The sequence below is a fragment of the Erithacus rubecula genome (genome assembly GCF_903797595.1).
Source record: "Erithacus rubecula genome assembly, chromosome: 10".
In the NCBI taxonomy this organism is placed as follows: Eukaryota; Metazoa; Chordata; class Aves; order Passeriformes; family Muscicapidae; genus Erithacus; species Erithacus rubecula.
The window spans coordinates 6024402-6036456 of NC_136662.1; the positions used below are offsets into that span (position 1 = coordinate 6024402).

A 12055-nucleotide genomic window follows, 5' to 3' on the forward strand; every position below is an offset into this window, starting at 1 on the left:
CTGCTACAGACTTCATTCTTCAGTGCAGTGTAAATCCACAGACATGCATTTCTTAAAGCCTTTAGTGCATGCTCTAGACAGACCTTAAATTTCAAATGTATATATTCCAGGAAATATGTTAACTGCAACTGCAAAAACCCAGTATGCAGAGCCAAAATGTTTTCTCTGATAGGAAAAGGAAAGCAGTCAGGGAAAACCCTGGCTGGTAGAGAAGCCAAGTACAGCTTTGTGCAGTGAGTCCACTGAAGGGTTATGTTTTCTTTGTAACACCTCTGTTCTCAGTATGCAGCTGGCAAGGATTTAGAAACAGATCCTGATTCTTAAGGTAAAGAAAAAGTACATCAGAAATCTGAGCACAGTTATACTTAATGCATTTTCTAGCAATCTTTGCTGTATTTATAAATGCTTAACTATTGGCTCCTAAAAATAAAATAAAATAAAATAAAATAAAACAAACAAAAAAAACCCAAATCAACCAAACCAAAGAAAAAAAAAACCAACAAAAAAACCCAACAAACCACAAAAATCCACCATGAATCTACTCTTGCCAAGCCAAAGAGACAGAGGCAGTGATTTAATGATTTCCTTTAAATCCAGCATATTAATGTCTTTATCACACTTTACCCTACATTGTGCTGGCTATTAATCAAAACAAGATCAACCTCTTAATGCTACCAGACATTTTTAATGCTTGGTATTGCTGACAGTGGTTAAGGTGTGACATTATTACATTTGTTTTTCAATATATTCTTAATACAATCATAAAATTTACTTGAGTGCACCTTTGTAAGGCTACTCACTGCTCACAGGTGTGAACATTCCATGCCCTTGTAAAACACCCACCAAATCAGCACCTAAAACATCTGATCTTTGAGCATTCTTTCACCTAGGACTCCTGTTCTATTATCTGCTCAAATCATGCTAACCTGGTTTTATACATCACTGAAACACAGCACAGAGAGGCAAACAGAATTAATTGTTCACTGCAGTGTTCAGGGTTTCTGCAAATGTCAGAGCTGTGGAACAGCTTTACAGCCCAGAATTACAGCAGGGACTGGAACACTGTCCTAGCACTTTGTCAAAGTCAAGGTACAAGGTAGGTATAAATCACAAAGTATTTTTATAGCACTGCACATACAAATGGGTAAGACTACCTAAAGGCTTTCCAGTCTCTTGCCATCACCTCTGTGTTAACAATGTACATGACCTCAGCACATTTTGCTGTAGAATACTCCAAAATCTCATCTGATTATCTATTTCTGATAATGAACATTTATGAACAGCATTTTATAAAAACAAGTTCTCCTTTTTTTTAATAAAACATTAACCATACTTCTTTCCTACATGCATTATCTCAGCTCCTCTATTACTGAGAAAACAAAAATTAAATGCAATTTTTAAGCATTTAAAAAGGTCAAATTAATTATTTTAAATTAATGAACCCTAGCAGAAAGGCAATGAAGATTTTTATTTCATACAGCAAGACGTGCTGACCAGAGTACTTGCATAGAAATTTCTTCCCATAGCAACATCAGGTTGATGATACACTTCCATGTCTTTGTTTAACAAAACCACTAAGAAAAACATCCTACTTGACCACAGTTTATGAAAGTAAGCTTCCTTTATGAGCTGAAAGAATGGTAAAATAATTGCTTTAAGCCTTATAACCACAGACAAGGTTAATATCATTTCAATGTGCCTCTTAAACCTGAAAAATTAAGGAAATCAAAACAAGTACTCTATTACATTACATAGCATGAAACCAAAGGCTGCCAGAACCTGTCCTCTGCTTCTTTTCTACATAATATCCAGCTCTTCAGTAGGACAGCCCAATTGCAAAAGCTTTTGTCAATATTTCTAATTATCATGTTCTTCAACAAAATATTACAAAGATCCACTGGAAAGCAAAAAAGCTCCCTTTATATTTTTCTTTTATGTATTTTCTAATTGTAATTAATTCAGCATAATAAAGAATCGTAATATCTGGTTTTTTCATAAGTGATAAAGAGTGCATTTGCATGTATGCATATACAATGCATCTCTGCATTCATAACTGAACACAGTTGTGTTTGTTCATAATAAAGACACCATCAGGTGGTTTTTTTAGATTCTCAATTCAAAGACCAAGTACAAGCTCCTTTCAATTTGTTAAATCCTCAAGGCTGTCAAGTAACACTTTTGTCCTCTTTTGTCACAGGCTAATTTTGGAAGCATGTTTGTTAATATACCTATCAACTGATTTGGACTACTCCAGTAAATAGATTTATTCATAGATAAACACTGGATGATGTAGGCTTTACATCTTTATCCAGTGTATCATACTGGACAAAGAACTGCATATGGAATCACAGAATCCTGTAGGTTGGGAAAGACCCATAATACCATTGAGTCCAACCATCAACTCAGCACTGCCAGATCTACCACCAAACCACATCCCAAACACCTCATCTACCTATCTTTTAATCCCTCCAGAGATGGTGAATCCACCACCTCCCTGGGCAGCCTGTTCCAGTGCTCAACAACTATGAAAAACTTATCCTAATATCCAATCTAAACCTCCCCTGGTGCAACTTGAGGCCATTTCCTCTTGTCCCATGATTCATTACCCAGGAGAGAGCCTGACACCCACTTGCTACACCCTCCTGTCAGATGGTTGTAAAGAGCCCTAAGGTCACCCCTGAGTCTCCTTTTCTCCAGGACAAACACCCCCAGCTCCCTCAGCTGCTCCTGATCAGGCCTGTGCTCCAGACCCTTCACCAGCTGTTATCCTTCTCTGGACCTTCTCCATCATCTCAATTCCCTTCCTGAAGTGAATGGCCCAAACCAAACACAGAGTTCAAGGTGCTGCCTCACAGTGCCCAGTGCAGGGGGACAATCCCTGCTGGCCACACTATTCCTGATCCAAGCCAGGATGCCCTTGGCCCCCTGTGCCCAGCTGGCTCCTGCTCAGCTGCTCCCAGGTCCTTTTCCATCAGGCAGCTTTCCAGCCACTCTGCCCAGCCTGGAATGCTGCATGGGGCTCTTGTGATGCAAGGACAATCCCCAGCACTTGGCCTTGTTCACTGGTTTGGCATTTGTTGGTATGACAGCTAAAATCCAGAAGTATTATGGGTCAAAGGATCTTCTTAGCTTGTCCTGTTAACAAATCTTGCAAAATTATTTATACTTTGCTAGCACAGTAGAACTAGTCTGTGTAGAGAAACTTCATTCAGCACACAACAATATGTATTAGTTGAGTTTTTGATTTTTTTTTCAAGTCAGTATAGAAATGCATTATCTGAAATAAGTAATTTTTAAGTGGCTGAATTTGACAGAAGAGACATGTAATATATTACTCCTCTAACTCAGATCTGGCACACTGATACATACCTTAAACACTAATGTGTACCTTAATGTGTTAAAGTACACACTAATATGTACCTTAATAACAGATAAAATCAAAATTAAAGTCCATTACCAGAAAAACCTCACCACCATACCTGTATTCATATTATTTATGAGCAGTCAGTACATTTCATAATTAATTAGCTGTCTTATGAAAACGTCTAAGGGTTATCAATGAAGCCCCTTCACAGCAGAGAAGGTAGAGGAAAATCAGGGCTATAAGGTTCAATTTTAATGCATTTGGAAGCCTAAATTAATTTCAGTTCTTAACCTATGAAACCACTACCAGTTTCTTATTTTTCTTTAATTGCAGCCACTGTCCTTTCATTCCTCAATTTACAATCAATAACTGTTTGAAAAACAAACATAAGACAAACATAGGACAACACCCAAAAACACAGATTTCTCTAAATATTTCTTCCATAATCATGAGAAACATACAAACACAGACAAAATTAATAGATACATATTCCCTGATGGAGAATACAGGGATCTTTATTTAAAAGTACAGCCCCTGTCTGTCACAAAAACAAGAGACCAAGACACTTCATGGTTAATTAAAAACATACTTAGCATTTTCTCTTAATCCAAATGAGCCACAAGGCAGGAGTTCAGACTTTTATTCAAAGTCACACACAACCCTTGTTGCCATAAGTAGACTTCCACCTCACCAGTGCTTCTACTACAGCTCTGATAAAACTTTTACATTCATGAGTCAAAGGTTACACAAAGGAGAGGAAATGTTTTCTGTCAAATAGTCAGGTAACCACTAACAGTCCTGAACTATCAGCAGGAATCTAACTTCTAGTAATCAAATAAAACTAAGGAAACTGCCTTTCCGTAGCTAAATGTCTAATGTCTAGGGGCCACTTTTCTGTCTGGAAAATTGACACAAAATGTGTAAAATTGAAACATTCTGCTTCTAAGGGATTTGCCTAAAGGAAGAGTGAAAAAGTTTCAAGCGTGGTCTGAACTGAAGAACTACAAAGCCTTACCACATAAACCTGTCTTCCTTATTAGAGCATTTCATTTGGAAATGCAGGTGACAATTTTACAGTCATAAAATTAACGAAATCTAAGACTGAGTGTTTTAATGATGCATTTTCTGTTCCTCTGCATACCTAAGGTCAACCTCAGAGTCCATCAAGAGTTTCAAATTATTTGTACTTTGTACTAAAACCATTCAGGTAATTCAAAATCAATTTCATGTAAACCCAGCAAGTATTATTTCCACTGCAAACAAAACCCAGAAGAATTAAATACACTATTATTCAAATTCCAGTTTCTACTGTGCCACTTCAAACCTCAACTAGCAAAACTATGATCCAAAAATAGGAAAAATAAAACTAGGAGAAAAGATCCAGTGTAGGATATGAGCTCAATAAGGTATTTTACAACATGTCTGTTGTGTATCCCTTGTCTTACAGAGCTGCATTAGCTCAGTTTGTGGAGAGGGAGGAGGTGACACAGCAGGATTCAACTAAGAACTTCATGAAGCAACCATGCAGCTTAATGAAAAGTACTGAATTAAGTAAAATTTGCAAAGGAATCACACGGCATTTCTGGAGAATAATGCTAGAGCTATTTTCTCATCTTACTATGCTTTAGCACTTTGAATTTGGCAATGCAGTCAAGCTCTGCACATTTATTCTAGACAATACAATACCACAATTAAGTTCTTCAAACAAAGATGCCTGAGAAAGCTACCTTGGAAAACTGTTATTTCACTTTATAAACATAAAAAGTATTTGAACAATATATTCTGATTTGGAAGAAAAACCTATTTGCACAATTCATACGCATGTGTATATAAAATGCAAAAAAACTCCATAAAACTTAGAGGAATTTTGTATGTGCAAGTATATTTCTGTTTCAAACTATCCAGTTTAAAGCAGGACCATGTGGCTGCAAATTCAGAGATAATTTCGTTTAATTAGTGCTTCAGATGGAGAATGAATTATAGAGCGAAATGCCATAAACCACAAGACTTTAATCTTGCAGCTTTGAGTTGCTGGTGTAAAACCTGAGGACAAGCAGCCTTTACTCCAGCTTTCAGTTAAGAACCCCATTCAGCAGTTGAAATTCTCTCTTTAGAAGGCCTGGCACAGGTTAACACATGGCTTGGTCCTGTCCACAAAAGCTATGCACAAGGGAAAAGCTGTGTCTTGCTCCCCACTGCTCCACTAGCCTACACAAATTTCTACAAAATTTCCTTCCAATCAGTTTGACTGGCTTGTTCCTGCTCTGTAGAAATTTTTAGTTACATTTCAATTATTTATGACAATTCAACTAAGTTTCCTGTATTTAACTATCTCCCATTGCCTTTGTAAAAGCCTCAACTAGTAATCTTATTACAGTCTTCTTGTTCAAGGGGATACACCCATGTGCACATGGAGAAGGCAGTTTGGCATGGCATTTCTGTACACCTGCACCTGTGTGTTTATAGAAAAGTCCATGGCTGTTGTGCACACACATGATGAACAAGCAGTCTGAATTGTCCATACATCAGCCATCATGTGTACACACATAGAAAATATCATTTTATGTTTCATTTTGATACATGGACAAAAGTGAAGTTGAACATGCATGTACACTCTTTATATATAAAGACAGCATTCTCTTTTTTATTTATTTTGGGTAATTTAAAAACAATAAACACATGCAAAGGAGAGGCTGATAAAATGCCCTAAGAAATCTACTTAGTGAGTCTTCACTTGGTCACTTCTAGTGACTCTTGGGATGCAGAGCAAAAACAAACTGGCCACTAGAACACATCAGATTGAAATAGTGATGCATTCCTGCCATCTGAGCTGAACACACCACAGCACACACACACATTCTGGAGATGAGCAGACTACCCAGCTACAAGTACAATGCCATGAAGCTATTGCTGTTATGCATTCAGCTGTGCATCGTAAATTTGAAATTGTCACAATAAAAGCAATAAAGGCAATGCTTTGGATATGGTTCAGTGAAAAATTATAGCTTGCCACTTTTCATTTTCCTGCTTATTTCTACCAAGTAACAGACCATTGACTAATCTTTAGCTGATGCACGTCCATGGGGAAATGTTAAAAGAAATTCCCAGTTTACACCAGCTGAGAATTTACATCCTTTGCTTTGCAGCACTCCATACAGTAACTAAATGTACTTGAGTGTGCATAACTGATTAAATGTTGTTACAGCCACATAAACAAAGCAAAAAATTTGTTTCTAGCTTGATGAGGGAAGAAAAGTTTAACTCAGAGAACAGAGTTAAAAGCATATACATATATTTTCACTCTGGGCTTTAAGAAGTTATATTAAAAAAAGGTATCACAGAGGAAAGAACAAAATATTATACATTCCAAAAGCCTATTACTTAAATCCTTCTGAAGTATTACTAAAGACATATTTCAAAGATAGCAGAAAGCAAATTAATTTCCAGAATAAAATATTTCCCTTTTGCTACTTTCATTATATGGTAGTAACTTTTTTCTTTGCAATATTTAGAGCAAACATTTTTTTTTTTAATTACTTGCCAAAAATCATCCAGTGTACTGGCTCTCAACATTAGTTTGGCATCTGTTTAGGAAGTTCACTAAAATCTTGATGTGCTCTTTCCAATAATTTTAAGCATATCTCTACAAGTCTCTATATTGGCTGGTCATTTTTCCATCAGTGTCCTTTTACTGATAATCCTGTTACAAGCTGATGTTGGTTTTTTCTCCCTAAGTCACACGGTCTATCCTAATGACACCCTCCATGACTACCTGATTTCCATGTTGTCCAAATACCTGAGAACCTGCTTTTCTCTTCATTCTTCTTACCCTACTCTCCAAAATTCTTTCCTCTTTGCTGCCAATACATTTGTCGCTCTTGTGTTTGTCCAGATTCTTGCCTTAAAAGCAATTTAAATTCAATCTTCTTCTTTCTATTTGCTACTGAACTGGATAGTACCATTTCCTCTATTGGGCTTGCAGGCTGCTAGATCTTAATTGAAGTTACAAATTCATCTTTTAATGAGATCACTCTTCCTTTTATTTAATTACAAAAGTTTTAGACTGCTAAACAATTGGGGTTTTTGTTACCAATACAATTATCTTAAGAGAGAGAAAGAAAAAGCAGAGGGAGAAACAAAGTATTTCTTGCTGTCACTCTCCCCAACACCAGCATCTCCCCTGCAACAACACAGCATGCTCTTACCTTGTGAATTCTCTGGGTCTGGTGTTTCTTACACTAGATATAGTCTGGACAAAGAACTTGGAAGAGACACCCCAAAACCTCCTTTCCAAGCACAGGAATACAGAATAATGAACTTTATTCTTGAATTGACAGAGTGCTTGTCAACAATCTGATTAAAAAGTAAAAATAACCACATAACAGTCCAAGCCCTCTAAGGCTGTAATGTATTTTTCTCTACTTTTAAGCAGAGATTTCATGTTATTTAAATAAAATTATTTGGCTTCACAGAAGAATGCCATCATATGGGGCTTGGGGCCGCTCTTTATGCAAAAGCAATGGTAACACTGCCATAGTAAAGTTATTAATTAGATAAAAATACCTGTTTAAGATAAACACATCAGCAGAGAATTTGTAAAAGATAACTTTTTCTTGCATTTTTTTCTATTCACCCATTGACTCAATTTTTCTTGTACCACCTTACCTTAGAATACAGAGGCAGACCTTGCCTCCTGACGTCAAACGGCAGAATCCAAACCTTTGCTTACTTTCAATGTCGGTGAGCACAAAGGTGAAATGCTGTCCTACTTGGTTTTGGGATACCCTGAAAAACCAGATACAGAGCATAAAACCATTAAATCACATAAAACATGAGCACTTCAGTCACTGGTCTCAAGTATTTTCATGCTCAATCCTCACTATAATCCTCAATACAATTCTATAGTCTGCTGTTCCTTTCCAATTCTTACACAATCTTCTACAGCAGAATATCTAAGAACCTGCTAGTAATGATTAACCTGCCATTTCTGGTTCAATCTTAGATGAACATGCTAAAAATAATGCCCAGAGAAGCTGAAAATCATCACAGACCTCAGTCTATCAGTCAGAGAGCACAAATATTTTTTTAATTTATCCCTTGCAATATGGGGCAGGGGAGGTTGTTGTGGTTTTGCTGGTTTATTTGGGTTTTTTAACTCTCTAACAAAATAAAATATAGAAAATCTCCTCCCTAGGGAAGAAGAAAGTAGAAGCTGATCAAAGGGCAAGAGAAGCTATATAGGAGATACAGGGATTTTATACTGTTTAACACATGCTCTCTCTGCCTGGCCATGTCCCACTCCAAGGCTTGGAGCTTCTTCCAGCAGCCAGGTCTGGCTTCTCCTTACACCAGGGTTAGGCTGGAGGCTCTGTGCACAACCACGTTAACCCAAAATGTTTGTAATGTACTGTGTACATCTATGTCAGGCAAAATATCTGTACACAGGGCCACTTTGAAAAATTTAATTCTGATATTTTCTACTAAAAATAGCCCAGCCAAATTATGATTCAGTGGAAATATTTCTGATGCCATCTCGCCACCTCCAAATCACAATCTTCCCCTTGCTTCTTTAAGAGAGGCAACTCCATGTTTTAACAGTCAGTGTAAAAGTGGCCCAGCTTCAAAACTGCTTCCCACACAGTTTAGGAAGAGATGTGAGCAGCAAGTCCTAGATTTTTAATATGAGAAACACTCCAAGGCTAAAACTGAATTTCCACAAGAACCCAAAAGTTTGCATTTGGTCCTGTTTGCTTCAAAAGAACAGCTAACAGAAGCCAGTGACCGACCATCCATCTGGACTACATTTTCTGTTCAGTTTAAAATACTGAATTAATTCTGGGTTTCTAATTTGAGAGCTCCACTTAAGATGTGGGGGCAGCAAGGATGCCTGTTTTTCTACTCCTCTTCAGCAGAATTAAAACTGACTATATGTAAGCCTTACCACAAAAACAAATGATAATTGGGGATTTCAATCGATAGATGACCACAATGTATAAACCAGACACATAAATCATTCCACAAGTGCTAGCACTCCAGTTTTAACACATATATATAGCATGCTTCATCATGCAGACAAACACTGGCCAAGTGACTTGGGGTTTGTGCCTCTGTTTCACTGCAGCACATGCCAGTTGGTCAGAAATCAAGTCTCCCCTCCAGAAACAGGCAGCTCCTGGCCCTGCTACCTGGACCACAGCACTGACACCTCTCAAGTTTTTCTTAGCACAGATAAAAATCAGCACAGATAAAATGAAATTATTATTTACCAAAATTCCCTCAACAAAATATTATCCAGACTTTTTACTGGAGCACTGCTGTTTGAAGAGAGCATGATCTGCTCACTTGCAAAGGGAGAGAAGGCACAAATCGTTCCCCACCAGTGCTGACATTCTCCTCACTCATTCCTCTGCCTTGCTTTTCACTCACTTTCAACTCTTGCCCTGCATGCTTACTTTTAATGTTAGTTCAACAACAATAAATCACTAGTAATGAAGAATGTGTGTAAATACTTATTAACCCTGCAGACTACAATGGGCTCTTTCAAAGTTATTACAGTTCACTATAGAAATAAAAATAGGTTTTAAAATTTTCTATATACCTACACAATGCAGAAAAGGCTCTTTAGTACCCATGGAGTAAGTAAAGAGTCATTTTAAAGATTTTTATTTACTCTACAGCCATTGCTCAGGTCTCATTTTAAAGGAGCTTGAGACAGTTGGTTAATACAGGAACTGAAGCTCTCCTCCAAACAAAAAATAGCATATCTACCTTTGCTCTCCATCAAAACTGCTCTTTTTCCAAATTATTTTGTTTAGGATAGAGTAGATGTTTGAAATTACTTTTTTCTTCAAATTTTAGAAATTTTTGAAGAGTTTCAAAAATTTAAAACCTTATAGATGGGAATAGAGATTTCTGTTTTCTTTTAAAAATACAACATAATGCTACTGCTACTAATAAAATATCAAGTTCATATCCTTGACCAATGTAACTAATATACACAGTTCTGGCTGAAGCTTTGGTGGCTGCTACTTAAACCTGAAAGTTTCACATGTATTACAGCTCCCAAACTGATAGGGAAAACCAAACCCATCAGCCACCAGTCTAATTTGCCCCAAATCAAGGAACAGAATCCAAATGTTTCAAGCAGAAATTTGAAAATCAGGTGTTAAGGTGGTGGTACAAGCTGATGGAGAGACAATAACACTAGGCTGGGTATTCTCCTTCACCTAATTGCTATCCCCTAATTAAACTTCAGGGACTATTTTCTTCACTTCCAGGCCCACTCCAAGATCCACAAGTCCACAGTTCAGGCTCCCTATGTGGAGAGATCTTCTGTTCCAACCAAGCTATTTGATTTGAGATCTGCCTCCTAGAAAAACCAACCAATTGAAGAGAAAAAAAAAAAGAACAGGAGAAAAGCTGCAGAAGATACGAAAATGGACAACGCCACCATCAAGTAAGAAAATTCCCACAAATAAAAAGCACAGTTATCTTATTAATGGAGTTATGTTTTCAAAACAATAGAAGCATTAGAACAAACCACAAGTACTGAGTAAAGAGTCTCACTGGGAGTATTTCAGTTGGAACAGAAGCTCTGTCTCAGGGCCCTGACCAGCACACCTGGCCAAGGGTCTGTGGGAGCACACGGTGGCTCCCTTGGCATTCCCAGGTTTCTTCTCAGACAGGTGCACTTCTGCACACACAGAAACCAAATAACCCGTTTGAAATCAACAGTCACACTCTTCACAACACACACTGCAGCCTGTTCTTACACTTGTCTCTCACACATGCATTCACTATTACACAAACATGTGCAATAATGCAGTGAGATCACAAGATGCAAAGCAGCAGTTTTAACTGCTGCTACACTTCTCTGTTAGCAACCCCCCTTGCAAACTGACTGCAGTGCCTGAAGGGTACAGGAAATGCTACAGTTTATTTATCTTCACCTGTACAGGTAGAAATACTTTCTTGATTATTTACTTTTCATTCTCAACTATTTACTCTGAAGGCAAAATTTTTGTGCAAGGTAAGGTATCTTATAACTGCCTTTCACAAGATCTGCAAACCCAGTGATTTCAAGGCATTGTTTTGCACTTTGCCTGATGATAGCTGTGTTTCTGCACAGACTTTTAGCATGAATAGCAACAGAAATAGCATTAGCTAGGGACAGGAGAGTGACAGTGATGTCATTTCTGCTATCATTACTCACCCTAAAAGATGATGTGTTAAATAACCTGCACAGTAATTCACATACTCGAATGACATTTTGCTGCTAAGGAGAAATGCTCTACAGCAGCAGCAGCAGCACTGATTATTCTCCAAAATCCAACACTTCCCAGGGACTGGCTGAGCACCATGGGGGAATTAATGAGGTACACATCACTGTCTCCATGCTGATCCTACAGGCAGCTCCCAAAAGAGTCTCTAAAAGAGGCTTGTGTGCTTCACATTCAGCAGGAGAAACACATCCTGCAAGGGAAAAGACTGAGGAATGAAAGGAGCAAGGGAAGTACTTATGGTGGAGAGAATGACAGAGACTCAAAGCACAGATAGAAATGAAGGGTCAAGCAGTGACGTAACACAACTTCAGACTGAAGCTGAAATGGCTCCAAAGGAACAAGAGAAGCTGCATCTTCACTAACTACATAACTGATGGACGTGGAGATTGAGGTATGGACTCTGAAAATT

General features: G+C 37.7%; 1 protein-coding gene across 2 annotated transcripts in view; it reads right to left on the reverse strand.

Moving 5' to 3' along the window:
- DENND1B (DENN domain containing 1B) overlaps positions 1 to 12055 on the reverse strand; it is a 140307-nt gene that overhangs the window by 71566 nt on the left and 56686 nt on the right. For both annotated transcript variants that reach the window (XM_079313487.1, XM_079313486.1), the window contains exon 5: positions 8030 to 8149. In XM_079313487.1, coding sequence (XP_079169613.1) covers positions 8030 to 8149 — 120 coding nt within the window. The remainder of the gene's footprint in view (positions 1 to 8029; positions 8150 to 12055) is intronic.